Source organism: Panulirus ornatus, chromosome 7 (assembly GCF_036320965.1).
Source record: "Panulirus ornatus isolate Po-2019 chromosome 7, ASM3632096v1, whole genome shotgun sequence".
NCBI lineage: Eukaryota > Metazoa > Arthropoda > Malacostraca > Decapoda > Palinuridae > Panulirus > Panulirus ornatus.
The window spans coordinates 19,971,381-19,993,202 of NC_092230.1; the positions used below are offsets into that span (position 1 = coordinate 19,971,381).

The following is a 21,822-nucleotide window of genomic DNA, read 5'->3' on the forward strand; positions in this document are numbered from 1 at the left end:
TCTTAATTTCAAGTGTCCATTTTTTACATATTTTTTTTCTAAATAATGTTCATTCCATTGTCTTCCACAAATATATCATGAAAATATGCTGAACTTTTTCTTATTTTCATATGTCATAATAAAAAGTGATTTTAATTCAAAGACTAAGTATTCAACAATATAGCACAAAAGACTGTGGAACATTTATTAAAAATACATGACTTAAATGGATGACATTCAAACTTGATATTAACTTCACTAGTACATGTGACAGATTTCAACATGCCTTTATCAGCCTGTACTGGAATGAACATAGCATTAGCACTGCAAATAAAAGGAAATCTGTGATGTTGGAGACCAAGATTCAGCAGATTGAAGATGATGGAGCCTAAACGTAGTTCAGTTATAATGAAAGGGGAGGAAACAAAACACAGAAATATCAGTGGGTAAAAATAAAAAACCTCAATATAATCTTCTTAATCATTAAATTTTCTAAATCCTGCATTACTATCATATATCCTCTAAAATGTAACAAGATGTTATACAGTGAAAGACTTACAATACACTATTGAAACTATCTTCACTTCCCTTACTGTCAAGTTAAACAATGTCTGATCCACGGACAAGAGGAGATCAATAGGGCGAGTGGTGGTTGGAGTGTACAAGGTTTTATTTTTCTTTCCCATGATGTATGTATAAAGTTATATGTTTGTGTACCGTGTACATTATGTAAACCACACAGCATTTTTGGAAGTTTATCTTTACTGCTGCAATTTGGTTTGGTTTGAACTACATTGCAGATTCTCTAATCAATGAGGCTGTTTGATACCATAATTGCAGCATGCATACCTAGTACAACCTGGCTGATTTGGGGTTGTCCAATGGGATCTTAAATTTTCCACATGATAAAAATTTTGTTTCTATTTTTTTTTAAGATTTCAGGTGAAGATATTTACTGTTCACTCGTATTACATCACAATCTCATGTAATGATCCATCCCCCAAAAAATTAATTAACCATGGTGACATCACATACTGATGCACTCCTACATTCAAATCTCTCACTTGCTTTCACATAAGCACCACTCCAAACAGCAACTGAAAGTTAAAATTTTCCAAGGTACCTTCTGTTTCATTTCATATGCTTTCTTATTAAATACACAGAAGTTGCATACAACTTTTTCAGTAATTTTTCAAATCAGATATGTACTGAAACTAGTCTTGGGTACTATTCATCAATGTAATGTGTAGAGAACAGGGAAAGAGTTACAGAGCTGTCTATTATATTCTACATAATTAGCATGGTGATTGTAATGTGGATTATGAATATTGGAGATTATGTATGATTATTTAATGTAAAAGCAGGTTAATCACTACAAAAATTCAACATAATCTTTGAAAATCCCATCTACTCTCCCTGTCAGCCAAGATTTATAGTAAATAAAAACCAACAACGTGGTCTGCAACTGGAGGCTGTGTTGAATAGCTGTTTGTGAGGAGGTTGGGCAGTGGTACAAATGAATACATAGTGTCTGCAGGGGTGTTTACATGAGTGTGCATACATAAAACATGATGTTTATACAAAGTTATGAGGTGAGGCATGCTGAGAGCAAAACTCTTTCCTTGTAACACACAAATAGTAATCATACACACATACAAACGTAAAGGCTGACACACACAATACTGTTATATTAAAGCTAAGAAATTCATAGAAAGAATGGTTGCATAAATCAGGTTAATCTTGCACACACACACACATATAAGACTGCAAATACACATACATAGAAAAATACAGAAAAAAGAGCAAAAGACAAATCACCTTACCACATTCAAACATATACACATGCCCCTTTTACTTGAACTTGGATCAAACATCAAATTTGGTCTTGGAACAGTGAAGTTAGCTTAGATAATCTAATAGAAGTATGCCGTTCACTGCATTGGAAACTAAAGTTTTATTATTAATTCAAAGCCTACATGAAAATACTGGAAGATCTAGTTGATGGAGTACACTGCATAATCATAATAAAAGTTGAATGAAGTAAATATCATTTTATACTAAAGTATGTTTGAGATAACGGAGGCACCCTTGAATTTCTACTTCCAGTGCTTTTTATTCATTCTCATACAGGATGATAAAAGTCTGAGTAATATGTTAAAACATGATAATTAAAGTAATAATAAAGGGGCTAATGCCAAGTTTAAATGCCTTCTATAGGAGTAAGAAGATTTTGGTGGATAATGTCCTTTGTGTATGAAAATACCTAACTGTACTAAAAGAGACTACAGAATTAATCATGTACTACTAAATCAACTTTGTGTATTTGCACCAGAGGCACCTTTTTCCCACTTTCAAAGAAGGGTGAAGCATGCAGCTGATAATTTTCACTGCTGTTATATTTTGGTTCTACTGACTATCATCATAATTTCCATCTGAAAACATTATGATATTTTCATAATGATGCAAAGCAGATAATGATGGAGTTTCCTGAAGATTATGATATCAAGAGTTTAATAATATATTTCATTTTCAAATTCAGTGTGTCTAACCTCCTCTAAAATGGATAACACTAATCAAATTCCATAAAGTTTGCCATTCACAGTTTTATACTTTTCAGTTTTTATGTACAATAATGAACAAAACAAAATCTGGTCCTTACTGCCCATCAACACTGAAAACAGATACCAGGTCTGTCCTCATTTCTAAATCTAGATATAAGATTTTATATATCCTTCACTGCTACCCGAAATCATTACTACTTTATATTACTATGCAAACAATTTTAGCCATATAACCAGAGGACACCTTTTGTAGGGCTTCTGCAGCTCCAAGTAAGCATTACAATTAGCAGCAGAGAAAATTAATTTATTTGGAATAAAAGTCACTTGATGAGACTGTACTCCTTTTCATCCATTGACAATGATAAAAACTTGATGGAGATGATTTACGTGGTAATGCTTCTGTATACATCAAACGCACAGCCGAGGTTATGGAAAAATTTATCCCTTCTTGCTACAAGACAACCTCTTCATCCAATTCATGGTTCAACCATCCCTGTTCTGAGGCCATTCAGGCAAGGAATCTGGTATACCATGCTTGATAAAAACTCTCCTTCCTCTAGCTCCCATTCAGCTTTTAATACTGTCCGTAATCGCCATAAGCATGCTATCCATGATGCAAAGTGTTCCGTTGTTCAAAGATAGTGAGATAACCGCTCATCATCCACTGATAGGTCTTTCTGGTCTTTAGCCATGGGCATCTCTAACAACTTCTAATGCTCCACCTTTCCTTCACTTTTCCGTTCTGATGGTACTACAGCTGTCTCTCCCATAGACAAAGCAACTCTCTTTGATTCCTGCTTCTCCTCTAAATCCACCTTGGATGACTCTAATATTCCTTCAATACCCTGATGCTTACTAATCTTATGCCTTTTCCCATAATCCCTTTTTCGACAGTACAGACAGCGCTTCTTTCTCCGGAAACAAGCAAGGCTTACGGTCCTGATGGCATACATTCCTGTGTACTGAGTGTGCCTCTGAACTTGCACCTGTGCTTGCTTGTCTGTCCCATTTCTGTTTGAAAACCAAAACTTTACCTTCTCTTTAGAAGCATGCATTGATACATGCCATTACTAAGAAGGGTGAGCGTTCTGACCCATCCAACTATCATCCTATTACTTTTATATCTGCCATTTCCAAAGTGTTTGAATCCTTCCTCAACTCTCATATCCTTAAACACTTCGAAAATCCTAGTCTTATCTCTGATCACAAGTATGACTTCCATACGGCAAGATCCACTGGTGATATTCTTTCTATCTTACTAATGTCTGGTTATCATCCCTGAGTAGTCATGTGTAGCTACCCTCGACATATCTAAGGCTTTTGACAGCGTGGCATTGGGGTCTTACCTCTAAGCTCCCCTCTTCTGACTTCCCTCTCTCACTCTGTTCCCTCATATTTAGCTTCCTCTCTGGCCAATCTATCTCTGTGGTTGCTGACGGATCAACCTCGCCCCTTTTCTCCATCAACAGCAGTGTCCCTCAAGGTTCTGTCCAGTCCCCTACACTTTTTCACCTTTTTTTTCAACGATATCCTCTTCTCCAAAAATAACACAATACATTCATATGCTGATGACTCAACACCATTCATCCACATCCTTCGAGTCTCTTCCCTCTTCTCGCACTTGATCTGCATCTCGTCTTGACACAGTTTCCTCAATAAAGTTGGACTTGGACAATATCTCGGACCCAATTTCTACCCATCTCTCTTCAAAAACTCTTCACAACTCATCTTTCCTTTGACAGTTCTGTAATTCCACCTCTTGACTTAAGGAACATACCTGGTATTAATGTAACATCCACTCTTTCTTGGAAACCCCACATGACAGGAATTGCTAAGTCTGCTTTTAAAAAATTGGGTGTCCTGTTCAGTTGAAAATTTTTCTCTTCTGAACAGTTGCTCCATTAACAGAAGGGACTGATTCGTCATTGTATGGAGTAGCGCTCTCATGTCAGGGGTGGTTCTAGCTCTGCATCCTTACTTGACTGAGCCGAGTCAATAGTGGTCCAACTTATAAATTGTCCCAGGATAACTTCCAAACTTGACCTCCCCCTCGCCCTATGCTGCAATGTTGGTTCACTCCCTCTTTTACAGATAATACTTAGGTTTTTGCTCCTAAGAGCTGGCGGCTTGTGTGCCCACACCACAAGCTAGACCAATGCAATACTCAGCAAATTGCTGCATCACATGATTATTGTGTGGCCATCGGCAACTCAAGGGTGGGCCATTTACATACTGGTTTCTTTCCTTACACGTTGAAACTTTGGAACTCTCTACATTCTCATGTCTTTCCCAATAACTATGACCAGGCATATTTCAAAAATTTTCATGTTTTTCCCAATAACTACGACCAGGCATATTTCAAAAATTTTGAGAGGTTTTTCACTTAATCCAAAATTTGTTAATCCTTCCCCTTGTCTTTCCTTCTGTTGTATAATTCTCTTTATATTTCAAGTAAGGCCCAGCCTTGATGTAGACTTTTGTCCGTGACTGAGGGGGGGATGCAGGAAAAGTCTAGTAACAACCACAATGTAAATCATTAAATTATGTGTTCTGTGCTAATTTCCTAAAAATATTCTGGATTACTGATTAGATACATATATATTTATAACGTTTTGTTAATGAGTGAATGAGGCTAAAACTTTATCTGTTCCTGGCACTACCCCACTAATGTGGGAAATGGCAAAAGTATGAAAAGAAACAAAAGTTTTTAATGTTAGAGTAACATGTGTAACTCTGTAGCAATGCTATATCTCCAGCACAGTACAAATGATCACCCTTTATGGAAAGACTGATCCCTTGTGAAAGCCAGAAAGTTTCTTGTTGCCTTACATAATGTGACGTCTCATATTCTCTGCTAATATGGCTCCCTCTTACTGTAATCTAAACATTTCAAAACTTATTGATTTCTACGATATCAAACTAAAATTAAATCTATGAGTAATCATATGTTGCAATATGAGTTTATGTATACAAATAATGTTGCATATCATCCAGTTGCAAAAGATAAAAAAATACATAGAACCTGGTTAGAACATGATGGGCAAGGCCACTGCATTATACATTACGTACCTCTATACGTCCTGTTAAGTGTCTATCGTTTTGATGGGCAGTAAAGTAACATATTCATAAGTCATTATTATCACAATTCTTTATTATCTTTCTTACTGTGAATTTTTTCATATTCTCCTCAGTAGCTTGTACTTACTAATATTGTAACCCTTCCTTATTCCCATCATCAGATAACTGATTTGTCCATGCTTCCATACAGTGTTTTCTTTGACATTAATATTTTCTCTGTTAATTTTAAACTATGTAATCTTTTTTACACTGGATGTATATCTGTGCTATTTGCCAACAGCTTTTATAATACTTAATTAAAACGATCTTATCCTTCCATTTCTGTGCTTGAAAAATATACCCAAGAATGCTTTGGCACATAACCTATAAACTCATTAAGATGAGCCTCTACACCTGAGGAATTCTCGTTTTCAATGGCTAAAAGACTGAAAGGTGAAAGTGTTAGCTGAATCATCAGAATCAAGGAGTGGGTCTGAAGGAGGTAAAGCTGGTACCTGTGGACAATATTGGCGAGCAAGTCGTTGTGCTTAAGGCGGTAGTCAGTATCAACCTTCTCATAATTGACAGTCAGCGTTCCACTCTTGATGCATCGTTCCTAGGAAAGCACACACAAATGTTAATGTATATTCTAACAACATAAAAGCTACTTTATTGGAAATTAGGGTCTGTGTAAATCAACATTTCTTTCATTAGATGCTGTGTGTGATCCAGTAAAATGCTGGATATTTCCAGCATGATACTCTTCAACAGGTGAATAAATTATACATTAAGTAAATTTAATACCCATAGCCCATAAACAGTTTGTAAAATATTTTAGCCCAAACAAACTCTTGTGCACTGAAAATTAATATGAATAATCAGACATTTCATTCTTATGAACAATATAAAATTACTAACAAATACAGCCTCCCAAAAAACAAAAATCTATGATTAGTTTAAAATAAAGCTTTCATACAACACATTTTATTTGGGAAACAAATCCTACAAGTAGCTTATGGTGGGGATATTGTATGCCCGGCAGCATGGTACAGTTTTATAAGTCAGATGATATGATTTACTTCCTCAGTTTTCCAGTGGTATTGAGTGGACGGATGCAACTTTTGCATGCAGTTTGTGTTTATTGATATTTTCACTCCATCTTTTCCAGGCAATATTTTTCCTCTACCAGTAACTGAAAATGAATATTGAAAAGGTATCCCAGAGAGAAAAGTCCAGTATTCTTGCTATGAAGCAAGAAAATGCATCTACAAGAGAGATTTCAAAATTAACCATTTGGGCCAAGTTCACCATTTGGACAGTATTTTTTTCCTTTTTTCAATGTCACCCCTCCCTGAAAAACTGAGTGTGGTCAACCAAAGAAGACCAGAATGAAAACTTGATGAGCAAGGTATTGAAAAACCCTTCCGTATCAGTTATTAGTCATTTACTGGTCTTCCTAAGTTGACCATATTCAATTTTTCCTGAGGGATAATAATAGAAGGAAGAAAAATTGTGAGGTTGATGAATTCAGCACCACAGTAGATCTTGAAATCTCACTTGTAGATACATACATCTCCATGCTTCTAAGCAAGAATATAGGCCTTTTCTTCCTTGGACAACTTCTTAGGACTTGTGGGTTAGTTACTGTGCTAGATGAGGAAGAACATCACCCAGAATGGTTCTACCCTTACTACCATTGGGTAATTGAGGTGGCAAATTATGCCATCTGACTTCTAAGACTGTACCATGGTGTCAGACACAATATGCCCACCATAGGCAAATAATAGGATTTGTACAACAAATGAAACCTGATAGGTGAATGCCTTATCTTTCATGATTATTATGATAACTGCTGGATATTTCTTACTACAATGTTAATAAACTGTATTATCTTAACATATACACAACATAATCAATTTGAAAAATTTCATATTGTTTTGCTGGCCAGAAAATGCAGTTACCTCTTGTGCTTTCATTCAGTGCTTTGTAGGAACAGTCTAATCTAATGTTCTCTTTAAACACTGATTAAAAAATGCACCAATAATCTTCAAGTAAAATTATGATCTTACACTTGTTTTGTAAAGATTCCAAGAACACACAATAATCCACAATGCTTTACTAAACCTCTGTGAATCATGAATAGTAATTAGCTTTATTTCTTAAGCACCCTATCGTTAGGATACTGCAAACCATCACATCATCAATCTGAAATGTAAGTATCAAGATGCACCAAGAACAGTTCATAGAGTAAAATAGGTTTCTGTGAGGTAATCAATGCAAAATATTTTAATCATATAAGTCCTAAATGAATGAAATCTAGTGATGTGGTATTAGATTCAAGTGACACGAAAAACTTTTGTGTATGATTTATACATGTCCTAATCTACAAGTATAAACTCATGTGGTTATTCCTAGCTTATTTTCATGTAGAAGCAAAGGCAATATTCATAAAATGAAGCCATCATGTACACCATCACTAGCCTTATAAATAAATACATACCAGGAGGGAGAAAAAAGAAAGATAATCTACTTCAGTTAAAATTTTAGTTGATTTACTCACATATTCCTCGGCAGGATGGGCACGGAACTCCTTGGCGAAAACATCAAGAATTTTCTCCCCCACCCAGCGGCCCTTGGTGAAGGTGGTGAAGGTGAAGTAATATGGGTATACCTTCCTCAGACCTACGGAAAAGTCACCATGATAACATTTGTCCAAGCAGGTAAGGGAATAAACGTAACCAGAGTATCTAGCAGCATGAACTTTTACAATATAATTACAGAGATCATTATTGTATGATCCCTGGAAGGTCATTATAGAATGATCCAATCACAGACAGGATCATCCATCTGCAGTTACAATGCATTATCATAAAACCTTACCTAAAAATGTGAAGTATATACTACATATGTCATAAAATATATAACACCATCACAACAAAGCTGCTTTGATACATGGATGATGAAATTCATCTTCAATAAATTATATTATATTTTTTTTTATTATACTTTGTCGCTGTCTCCCGCGTTTGCGAGGTAGCGCAAGGAAACAGACGAAAGAAATGGCCCAACCCCCCCCCCCATACACATGCATATACATACGTCCACACACGCAAATATACATACCTACACAGCTTTCCATGGTTTACCCCAGACGCTTCACATGCCTTGATTCAATCCACTGACAGCACGTCAACCCCGGTATACCACATCGCTCCAATTCACTCTATTCCTTGCCCTCCTTTCACCCTCCTGCATGTTCAGGCCCCGATCACACAAAATCTTTTTCACTCCATCTTTCCACCTCCAATTTGGTCTCCCTCTTCTCCTTGTTCCCTCCACCTCCGACACATATATCCTCTTGGTCAATCTTTCCTCACTCATTCTCTCCATGTGCTCAAACCACTTCAAAACACCCTCTTCTGCTCTCTCAACCACGCTCTTTTTATTTCCACACATCTCTCTTACCCTTACGTTACTCACTCAATCAAACCACCTCACACCACACATTGTCCTCAAACATCTCATTTCCAGCACATCCATCCTCCTGCACACAACTCTATCCATAGCCCACGCCTCGCAACCATACAACATTGTTGGAACCACTATTCCTTCAAACATACCCATTTTTGCTTTCCCAGATAATGTTCTCGACTTCCACACATTCTTCAAGGCCCCCAAAATTTTCGCCCCCTCCCCCACCCTATGATCCACTTCCGCTTCCATGGTTCCATCCGCTGCCAGATCCACTCCCAGATATCTAAAACACTTTGCTTCCTCCAGTTTTTCTCCATTCAAACTCACCTCCCAATTGACTTGACCCTCAACCCTACTGTACCTAATAACCTTGCTCTTATTCACATTTACTCTTAACTTTCTTCTTCCACACACTTTACCAAACTCAGTCACCAGCTTCTGCAGTTTCTCACATGAATCAGCCACCAGCGCTGTATCATCAGCGAACAACAACTGACTCACTTCCCAAGCTCTCTCATCCCCAACAGACTTCATATTTGCCCCTCTTTCCAAAACTCTTGCATTTACCTCCCTAACAACCCCATCCATAAACAAATTAAACAACCATGGAGACATCACACACCCCTGCCGCAAACCTACATTCACTGAGAACCAATCACTTTCCTCTCTTCCTACACGTACACATGCCTTACATCCTCGATAAAAACTTCAATATATACAAAGTAAAAAGAATTGAGTACAGAAAAAGATGACCTGGATACGAATATAATCCACAAAGAGATAAGCTACAGGAATCTATTTGTGAAAAGGAATTGGAGTCAACAGTGTACCTACACTGCAGCCATATCTCCACCATGGGAGAATTTTTTAGACAAAGTGTCTGCTGGCAAATATAAGAAATGTAGTTAAGCACATGTTAAAGGAAATATTCATAACTAATTTATTAGACTAAAACTAAAATATGCTTCTCAAGTTTGGTGGCTACCCTTAAAGAAGCACAGAAAGCTAACTGCTAAGGTTCAGAGGAGGACAACAAACATGGTACCTAAAACTGGAAAGCTAACTTAAAGTTCCTATATCAAAGTGACATTATTACCAGTGAACACTTCTCCATGAGATACACAAATAGAACAGAGGTCATAACAAAACGCTAAGCAAGGAACTTCTTTCAGAAGATGTAACAAAGTTTTTTAGTAGCAAACTAGTGGGTGAATGGAATAAACTAAGTCATGGATCTGCAATTTCAGGAATTAGTCAGCCACCCAAGTAACAAGTAATCAGCTGCAAATGCCACATGCAGATGCAGTAATCATGCAACATTGGTCAAAAACTGCTTCAAATGACTGAATGATGAAATGGATAACCAAAAATGCAGTTATACTGTACATCCTGATGTACAGTACAAAAGTAGAAATATCACCAAAGTATTACTGTGTCTGCACAAAACCTTATCCACTCCCCATATATTTTCAAAGACAATACACAGTTAAGGTTTATAATGGGTACAAGCATATGATGCTCTCATGGTGAAATAAAAAATCTGGTCACTGAGAATAGTGTTTCTAATAGTGTGAGCACCAGTAACCCGTCTTAGTGTGCGTCAGGCTATCTTGAGAGAAGGATATTCTTTCTTTACTCTTCCTGGCTACCACTTCATTTTAGAAATTTTGCTTCTGGGTGCTGTATCTCTTCCACTTTTGTTTCAAGAAGGTTGGACCTTACCTTTTTAAGGAGGAGAAAGCCTGAATTCTTGCTTAGAAAAAAAGAAAATGAGTACACATGAAAGTTTTAAAAAGCACTGGGCACTTACAATGCACAATCAAGAAGCTGCTTGCCAGTGCTTGTGGCCTCCCTGATATCATCTCACCACCAAAACGTATTCCTGGTGGCCCAAGGAAGACTTCTAGAACAACAGATAACCTTCTGAGATTAAAAGTATGAAGTTAACCTCACATTTCAAATGCCAAACTCAAGAAAAGCCATCCAGAACTTCTAAGAAATGGTAAAAAATCATTCAACACTGCCTAAAAATGAACCCTCACATTCCCCCAACCCCTGCTTACATAGAAAATGAGCATAAAAACCTGCACATGTCAAGAAATACAAGGATTGGAGTGAGCAACAGAGGAATAAGGTGATGTTTTCTGACGAAAGTGTGTTCAAGTGTGTGCAGTTGAGGCAAGGGAAAGTGAGGCGGCCAGAGCATGCTAGCCAGTATAACTCATTTCACAAAGAAGTTGGTAAAACATCCAGATAGTGTGATGATCTAGGGATGCTTAAGTGGTGTAATGGGTAGGAGTGAGTTGTACTTCTTACCTAAAAACACTACAATGAATGAAGAGCAGAACATTAAGGTGCTAGAGGACCATCTGTTCCTTTTTATGAGGTTCATGAGTGTGGTCACTTTATGCAGGATAGTGCCCCCTGCCATAGGGCTAGAAAGGTATGAATTGATTATCTGGGAAAAATACTGAACAGCAGAAGTGGCCTGGGAATTCCCTAGACTTTAGCACAGTTGAGAACTGCTGGAACCAGATGAAAGTCAAGTGACCCAATGTTACTTCACAAAGTGTTAACTTACTAATGATGCCCTGATTTGGGGACAGGTGGCAGTGGGTGACCTCACCTGATCTAACAATCCTTAAAAAAAGAAAAAATAGAAAAAAAAATTGATGGCCTTAAATATCAGAAGTCCTAATGTGACTCCTAATGCTTCACCTTCCTGAAAGGTCTAATTGCAGTGCCTCATATCTGACACCTACCATCACTAATATTGAGGCTCCAGCCACAACCATCTCTTCTTCCTCAACCTGCCACATATGACCTCTCCTTTCCCACTATAAATAATCCTACTCCTCCAGTAACTTACCGCCCCTGGGCTATTTCACCTTCTGTACCTTATTCAATAAAATATTGTTGTTGATGTTTAACATGCGTCTGTGCCCATCTCTTATACCACACCTACAATCCAACCAGAAACCTGCTAAAACCTCATCAATGCCTCACCTCATGCAAATCAAAACCTTATGAACCCAAAACATGGACCTAGTAGAGTTCAGCAACCTTGCCAATTCCATGCCCAGACATCTAAATATGGTAATCAGGGATAAAGAAGAGATGACAAGGTGCTAAAATGTGTGACATAACCTTTGAAAATGTATTGGGACAGATAAGTTTGTTTTACAGACACTATAAATAAGGGTAATAAAAAGCAAGGTTTATCTAAAAGCTGTAATAAAATCCTTTCAAAATCTTTGCCCCTCTCCCAGGTCTTTCCCTTTCTCATTTATCTCGGTTTCTTGTTTACCCAACATGTAATAAAGCAAATAAAACTTAGTCATAATCTCAAGTTTGCCAGAAATACATCACATAATTTGTGTTTTGTTCTTCCAGTTGCATCTATAAAATCTCTGGCTGCATGCGATGGAAAAAATGAGGGTCGCTGGCCCTTGAGATAAGTGATGAAATGATGATATCAGTGTTCAAAAGTTTAAACTGTTGTAAGACATATGAGAAATTCTATAGAGATGGGGCCCATACGTCCTCCCAATCCTATACAAATAGGTAATCATTCAGAAGCAACTATTCCTGCAAGTATGTATTGTCAGATGTATTGTCAGTCATATACAGAAATTCACACCATTGTGACTATACAAGCTAGCCATCTTTGTACAAACAGGTAAAATTATTCAGAGGCAATTATTGCTATATGTAATATATCAGCTGCATTATGTCATGCAATAATTCACACCAGTGTGACTATATAACCATTGTACAAAGGAGTCACAGTGAACTTTTCATCGTTTTAACGAACTACAGCAACTGCAAGTCTCCTTTGTACATGGTAACATATACATTTTTTCCTAATGTGTCATGCAAACCATACATTTTGCAGGCGAGTGTAGGTATGGTAAAACAGTGCCGACGATGATGTGACACCAGTTTACCAACAAATAAACAAGATACACATGTGAGATTAAGTGAGACACGAGGGTTACCCACTATTGAGAGGAAGAGGGCATTGGGGGATTGCAAGCTCTTTCCCAATACGCCTCAGTCCCTGAAGGAAAACTGCATCGTCTTCTATAGACGCTGATGTGGATCATATACAGCGTCCAGTGGGTAGTCGTTCAAAATGTGCACCAGCGCCTTCTCATCACAAAAGAGACCATAGTGTGGTAGACCTTGTAGATGCAGGTAGCACTTTTTCATGGCCCACACCATGTCATGAGTTTTAACTCCACAATGGCATATCTTGCCTCCGCATCGTAAAGTAAACGAGCCATTCTCCGCTAGCCTCCACCTGTCACTGTGTGGCTGAAAAGGGGCGTAACCCACACTTTTTTTTTTTTTTTTTTTTCCCCATACGCAAGGCGTCTGGAAAACTAGGAAAGGAGGATCGAAGTGGGGGAGAACTATAGTCCAGACAAGGACTTGCTTCACTTTCTCAAATGGTGTGCGGTGGACAGGGGTGCACACAACATCATTCATGGAGATGCGAAGGAGTGGAGGGTGTCTGCCACTGCTGCTATGCACAGGATGAACTCTGCTCGCTGATTCATGAGACCCATGAATGACCTGTGGTCCATGATGTTAGTGGGGTGGGGAAATCCCCGATCGCATTCACCTTACCTTCAGCTGTGAATACCCACAGAATTCGGCAGCCTGGCAGGCATACACAAACTTGCTGCGGTTTATGATAATACCGTGTTTACGGCATCGCTGAAGGATCTCCTGGACACGTTGAAGGTGGACCGAGGTAGGATGAGTCTCAAATGAGCATATCAACCCCGACAGCACAGTTGTTGATGCCCTTGAGTGCGATACTCCACGTATGCAAAATTCGTCCTCTGTGGACACGAATCTCAGGGGCCACTTAGAAAATTGTAAAGTCCCCACGATGATATGAAGGTGGTTAATGGCGCCTCCTCTGCCAGCAGATCGATGCGATCAGCATGAAGTGAGACCACGACCACACCTCACCACCCGGTTGAATGATCCACTGCCGCACCACACTGTCTAGTGATAGCTCCCCAGGATAAGGGAATGGGCCCGAGGAGTGTGGAGTACAAAGGACTGCACCTCCTCCTGCAGATATATCTTGCAATTATCCGCCAACTGCTCAGCGCTTGGGTCATAGGTTTAACATCGGCCGGATATTGGTTGTGGAGCTATTTAATTTAACAGGGATGATAATGAGGGCTCTGGCGCCATATCAAGAAAACGGCGTCGCGGTCGTCTGCGTCGACGGTGGAGTCGTCTGTCACATCTCGCAGGAGGAGAGGAGAATTGCCTTGAAGAGATCAGACTCGCGGGAGACCAAGCTGTTGCAGCTGTCATTTCTACGCCAGTTTCGGGCGTGCACAGCAGAGCCCCTTGACGTATCCCGTCAAGTGAAAATACCCCAACGTTGACTTTGGACGAGCGACGGTTGGCTGGGGTCCTGTGGAAGTCACTAGGGTTCTGACAAGCACTTTTACCTATCGGTTTCCTGTTGTCACTAGGTTTCTGCAAAGCAATAGTTTCTTGCCACACACTTTCTTGGGGTGTCCCGTGTTGCCACGATGGGAGTACTTTTCCCCAGGCAGGTGACTGCTTCTCTCGTCCTTCAGGATGTACCGCTGCGCCACAGCCATCACACTGCTGACGGCGTTCTACTTGTTTGTTGATGCGAATTTGAAAGAACTGGCGACATATTCTGAACAGTTTTTGAAATGACTCCTCCCTGCAGCAAAAGGACAGGGTGTCGGACACTTCAGATGAAAAGTGGATGGCTAGCAATTTCTTCAGTTTCTTGATCCTGAATGCCTGGCGTGATGCGAAACACATGGCAGTGTTTAAACAACTCTGCGCCACCAGCAAGCTCCCTGAGGACGACGAAGTCGTTGAGAGCCTTCCCTTCCTGATGGCGGCGTTCATCGAGGCGTGCTCAACGTAAAGCTAAGTTGAGCTGGGGCTTGAGGTAAGCCTTGATGAGCTGGAGGATGTCTTTCCACACCCAAGCTGGTGTCCTCGGCAACCCCGATGGCGTGGGCCAGTGGCCCTCATGGCGGGTGTGAGACTGGAGCCGAGGTTTTCTAGTTATGTGCGCTGTGGCTGACTTTTCAATTGTAGCAGTTCTACGTAGTCCCACCAAGCACTGCTCCACAACTTAAATCTAATGGTGGTATTTGGTGCGGTTGGAGGCGTGTTGTGCCGTCCGTGGTGTCCGTACTCAGCTCGGCGAGTGTGGAACAGGCCAGCACCTGTTGAACGGTGAGCCAAGACGTAGGTCCTACAACAGTTTTACAACTATCGTAAGATCTACGTCTTGGCTGACAATCTCTCCAGTGCTGACGTGCCGGCGACAACTGCCTCCCCCGTCTCCCATGAACTCATTCATCCGGACTACTCTCCCCCTTTCTTGTGTGGCAACGTTTGCTGTAGGGACAATGATTCACTGGCGTGGGAGAAAACACGTTAACAACATGAGAGTCCTGAGGTGTGCAGGGGCAAAGTGACGGTAAAATTTGTTTCGGACATTCACCCCTTTGGAAGTTGAAATAATGTTTTTCCAATAGTTTCTGAAGCGTTACTATGTACGATTCTCACCTTCATATCTACAGCAAGTCACTGCCTTAAGAGATATCCCCCTCCCTTGTTTATCCAACAATAATGGGGGACCCCTACAGTGAAGCGGGGTTATGGGTGGGGATATTACAAAAACTTGTGATTTCAGAGAAATGGAGGCGAAATAATTAAAAAAAAAAAGGAAAAACAATTTAAATCAAAACCATCGCCAAGCGTAACTTAAGCACAGACGTGCTTACTTTAATTAAACTCAGAAGACAGAGTTGGGGTCATCGTGGTCCTCTTCGTCATCCACAAGTCGCACTGGCTGCTGTTTCTCCGAATGCTGGAGGTAGAGCTTGCTGGCAGTGACGAAGAACTGGTATAGAAGCCTCTCCTTGCTTGCTATACTATACTGTGTGACGAACAAGTAAAGCACCAAGTACTCCTTGAAGTAGTTGGCCTTGTTGTCATACCGCTTCACCTACTCCTTCATGTCCCTCCACTAATGCTAGATATTCTGGGTGTGGATGTTGGAGTCATGTGGACCAACAAAATTCTCAGAGGGGTTAAAACACAAGGTGGTCGTGTCCCTGGTTCTTCGGGCCTTTGTAGGCTGCCCATCTGTCGCTCACAATAGTGGTCACTGGCAGAAGATACTGCTTGACTAGTCGCATAGTACAGGCAACAGGTTCTACGAGAGGAATGATGTAAAACTTCATGGGCTGCCTCTCAATGCAGCCAAACACCTGACGTCACTCGAGACACGGCCTCACGTATTTCCTCTTCCCATATTGCGATGGTCGATTTCCACAAAAATAACAGGGCCTCCTACTGCCTGTTGAGAGTCTAAACACTATTCCGTCACTTTCGAAAAAAAACAACTTCGCCAGTCGACACTTGTACTAAGAAATAGGTTCACACACACACACACACTTGGTTTGATGATCCCAGACCTTATGACGCCAGTATTTAACTAATAGAATCAGTTTCTACAGCTCTAGATGTGCATCATCAACAAATGTTCCTTTATGACACTTCTTCCTCTCCTTGTACTTAAGAATAACTCGTTTTCTGCCACAAAAACAAGTATGTTTGTCAGCTCTGTAAATGCAAGACTGGTTACAAATCACACAATTCACTTCACAGTATGGAGGACACCGTGTTCTTGAAATTCCCAGCTTCGTCATGTTTACCATTATATTCGATACAAAATCTTGCTACCGTTACGAAGTAGTCACAAGATCAAAGCCACTGCATAGGGACGAAGGCCGGAGACAGTGAAAATTATTTCAAATTATAGCGGGGGCTGCGGAGGCCTATATCGACCTGTGATTGGCTGAAACAAAGTCTAACCGACCAATTACAGTGCAGAGGACAAATGCACATGCGTCACACTCCTGATCATGCGCAGTGCAGCCAAACAACCAACACAAACACACACGAGCTCTCTCGGACGCTCGTAACGTTAACAATGGACTTCGGGAAAAAAATTCCGCGTTTCCAAAAGTAGCGTCGTTTCCTGGTTAAGTTACCACTTGCGGGAAAATGGGTTTAAAAGAAAGGGGTCTTGAAATTATCTATGCTACTGATTTTAAGATTTAAAATCCCCAAATTCATTGTCTGTCCGATACGATAATACCCACAAGTGACACCCTAGGGCTGGTAAAATGACTGCGAGACACAGAGCCAAAGATCCTATAATTTCTTTGATAAGTAAACTGTTCTCTTGAGGAAAAAGGATAGTCATGGAAACTAAGTGGTAATGAGTGAAAGTGCTCAGCTTAGAAAATATGAAGGGGGACATAATTGCTTCACACCATTTTCTTGCTTAGTAAGTACAAAGAGAATGTATTGCAGAACTTTGCGATAGTTCTGCACTATTCATATTTGAAATATTCCTGTAAGAAGTTATTGTTCACTGTATAAGCGGTAATAACATGAGGTCTAGAGCGAGTACTCTCCTTGTCCTAACTTTGGCTGCACCAGTAATGTAATAACCGTATATGCAAAAACTCCCAAATGCGCGTAAAGATCTTAAAAAAAAATCACATATGCTATATGAGGAGGGTTTGAAGAGTCAAACTGTCTGCTTTTAAAGTTCCTCTCAAAGCTTGTCACATGTATCCAAAATCATTATTACATCGTATCTTTTGTGACTTCATTCTTACATAGCTTCCTGGTATGTCTTCCCATGGACTTATCACTAATAATTCTCAAGAACTACTCAACTTTCACTTCATGAAACCTATTCAGAATCTTGCACAGTTACCACTTTTCCCTTCTTCCTGTCCTATCCCAGCATGATGGGTATATAGCACTGCCTGCTAGCCTCGTACTGTTGTATGCTACAGGCACTTCTTCAGCAGATCAAGTGGGGCGATCAAACGGGTGCTGCCTACTCCAGCATACGTCAAATGTATTGTTGTTCATACTTTTCCGAATATTATATACATACTCCAGTTTGGGGGGGGAGGGGAACTTTCCCTTGTTGATTCTTAAAACATGTCCCCAACAATGAATTGTACACCACACTTTATTGCGTGACTCCGCCGCAAGCGAGGAGGGCTGCTCATGTGATAGTATACCGGCACCTCCCAATTACCTCAGCTAACCCCGTCTCCTAACCTTGGAGCAATCCCTCACGCAGTAGGATGTTGACGGCAGCTGCTCACAGTGGTACTAACGTCCTGACCCAGGAGCTCTGGAGTGTTGCTGGAATCATCTTACACCTTCTGTGTTACGAATGTTGGTCTTACTACTTTCTGTTTCATCAAAACAGGACTAATGCGCTAGTCCTGCCATCTTCTGTACAAGCACTATGCATCTACATAAATCTCACTTATCTTCTTTACTCAAGTTCTCTTGGTACTTCTTGCCTGCACAGTCATCTTTAAATGTAATTATGATAGAGTCCAGCAAACCTGTGGCCCCTAGTCCCCCGCAGCATGGGATGTTAAGAATCTCCGGGTTTCTGCCTGGCAATGAGAGGGAGGGTTCAGACGGTACCAGCAGCGGCCCCTTCCATTACCTGTCCCTCTCTAACCGAGCTGACTTTTTCTACTCACTACACTAACATCTGTGGTCTTTCTAGTGACCTCTCCTCTGTTTAGCACCATCTGTCTAGTACCTCACCTAATATCTTACTTCTCTCCGGGACCCAAATATCTAATGATATTCTTACTAGTCTATTTCTTTTATCCAACTGTAATCTCGATTCATGATTCTTATTCAAAGGCAGTGTTTGTGTTTAATCCAACAACACACCTGTAGTATGCTTCGAAGACCATAAATCCCCAAACTTTAATGTTATTTGGTTCAAGGGACGTCTCCCAACTTCCACTGTTTACCTTTCTTTCCACTAATATTCTTTTAATTCTATATAAATGTTATAATTTTCTTTGACTCTCTAAACTCCTGCCGTGAGGCCATGACATCCTCTTACCCACAAGCTGGGATCCTCTATCTTGGGGATGTCAATGTCTACAACAGGAAATAGCTGAACTCCTCGCAATACAGATGGTGTGGGAAATGAAGCACTTGTGTTCTCTATTCTCAATTATCTAGAGCAAATGATCACCCATCCCATCCATATTCCTGACCGCTGCAACTACTCTACTAATATTTTGGGTCCGTTTTCTCCTATAATCCTTTGTGCTGCAGCCACAATATCTTATCCTCAATTGGTTCATTTGATCATATTCTCACAAATGTAGCTATTCTAATGATTCCTCCCCCTTCAGTAACCCTTTCTAAAGGTAAATACTGGCACACTAACAGAGCTGACAGCAATAATCTACGAAAAATTACTGTCTCTTGTGTGTGATGCTTCTGTCTCTGCCACGCACAACAGAGATTATTGTTGCAAGATTGGAGGCATTTATCCCCTCTTCCTCCAATCTATGGTCCAACGTTCCTGTTTTAAGATCATTCAGGAAAGGGATCAGGCATATCAGGCTGGGAAAAACTCTTCTTACTACAACTCCCATTTAGCATTTATCACTGGCCATCATCAATGAAAGTACGTTATTCGTAAGGCAAAACATTCCTTTATTCAAAGGAAGCACAATAACATATCCTCTCCATCCACTATTGGTCTTTTTTGTCTTTAACTAAGGACATCACTAACAACTTCTGTCATTCTACCTTTTTTTCACTTTTCTGTTCTAATGGTACTATAGCTGTCTCTCCCGTGGACAAAGCAACTCTTTAATTCTCATTTCTCCTATAACTCTACCTTAGATGACTCTAACATTCCTTCTTCTCCTGATGCTCCTCTTTCTAATCCTACGCCACTTCCCATAATCTTTTTTTGAAATGTCCGTAAAGCACTTTTCTCAGCACACAAGCAAAGGTTTTTGGACCTGTCGGCATCCATCTTTTTGCACTGAAAGAGTGTATCTCCAAACTTGCACCTGTGCTTGCTTGTCTGTTCCAGTTTCTGTGTGAAAACCAGAATCTTTCCTTCCGCTTGGAAGCATGCACCAGTAAATCCCATCATTAAGAAGGGAGACCTTTCTAAACCCTCTAACTACCGTCCTGACGCTTTGACATTTACTGTTTTCAAAGTGTTTGAAACCCTCCTTAGCTCCTGTATCGTCAAGGATCTTGAATCTCTGTCTTCTGCTTATCAGCATGGCTTCTGTAGGGCGAGATCCACTTGTGATTATCTTTCTATCTTACTAATGTTTGGTCATCATTCCTGAAAGATTTTTGGGAATCCTTTGTAGTTGCCCTTTATATATCCATATCTTTGGACAGGATGCGGCTTTGGGGTATGATCTTTAAGCACCCCTTCCTCATTTTGCTCCTTCATATCCAGCTTCTTCTCTGGCCGATCTATCTCCGTGGTTGTTGATGGATCGGCCTCTCCCCATTTCTCCATCACCAGTGGTGTCCCTCAAAGTTCTGTCCTGTCCCCTACACTTTTTCATCTTTTTATCAACAATTTCCTTTCTTCTACAAATAACAAAATGAACTCTTTTGCTGAAAACTCGATACAGAATTCCTCCACTTATTGAAATCTGCTTCTACTTCTTTCACTCCATCTGCACCTTATCTCGTGACAGCTTCTTCAATAAACTGAGACTTGGACAGGATACCTCAGTTGGGTAAACAAAATCTGGGAAGTTTAATGCCTCCAGGACCCAACTTCTAACCAGTCCTCAGACAAAAATTCCTTACAACTTTCCTCTCTCTTTTGACGGTTCTGTAATTCCACCTATTGACTCAATGAACATTTTGGTATTACTGTAATATCCGCGTTATCTTGAAAACCTCATATTGTAGAAATAGCCAAGTCTTCCTCAAAGAAACTAAGAGTCCTGTTCAGATGTCGAAATTTCTTTTCTACCTACCAAACTGCTGTTCTGTCTATACAAAGGACTGATCCTTACTTGTATGGAGTACTGCTCTCACATCTGGGGTGGTTCTAGCTCTGCATCCTTACAAGAGAAGCCATATGAATGTTTACACTGTCAAAAGTGCTTCTCCCACATGTAAACCACAAGTCCATTCATACAGGAGAAAAGCGCTTCTCCCACATGTAAACCACAAGCCCATTCATGCAGGAGAAAAGTGCTTCTCCCACATGTAAACCACAAGTCCATTCATGCAGGAGAAAAATCAAGCGAGTGCTCTAAGTGACAAAAGACCTTCTCCCAGAAGGGTCACCCAGTGCAGCACACAACCATTCATGCAGGAAAGTACGTAATGAAGGACATTACTATTTAGAGAAAAGGGAATCCAAAAAAAGATGTTCACACTGCCAAAAGACTTTTAACCAGAAGTTATTCAGTCCTGCGTATAAAATATTACATTAGTGAAAAGCCATTTATATAGCCATTGATCACGCTGGTCAGGAATGCCAAAGTTCCTACTATGGTGAACATCAGTGTGACAAGGTGCTGCTCTGCTAACAGACACTTTAGCACCATTCTATGTCTCCATTGCTGATAGAGAAGTCTAGTAGTTCTGGGGAAATGCAACTATAGGTTAGCTCAGGCACAGAGTCTGTTACCTGCAAGATGAACTAATATTCAGAACTGTCCCCCAAGTAATATGGTAATATGTAAAGCCTTACACAAGTGATGCGACATTGTTGAAGACGAGTTCAAAACTTTATGAAGCTCATCTTTGATAAAGACAAGAAAGAGAATTCTACCATTAAGTCATTCTACAACCCATTAAAAAGTGAAGCACA

At 40.1% G+C, this 21,822-nt stretch overlaps 1 protein-coding gene across 1 annotated transcript in view; it reads right to left on the reverse strand.

Moving 5' to 3' along the window:
- The window catches only part of LOC139749447 (pseudouridylate synthase RPUSD2-like), a 623,283-nt gene that overhangs the window by 185,658 nt on the left and 415,803 nt on the right, over positions 1 to 21,822 (reverse strand). The window contains exons 5-6 of the mRNA XM_071663310.1: positions 8,158 to 8,279; positions 6,113 to 6,213 (exon numbers count right to left, since the gene is read on the reverse strand). Of these exons, the coding sequence (XP_071519411.1) occupies positions 6,113 to 6,213; positions 8,158 to 8,279 (223 nt within the window). The remainder of the gene's footprint in view (positions 1 to 6,112; positions 6,214 to 8,157; positions 8,280 to 21,822) is intronic.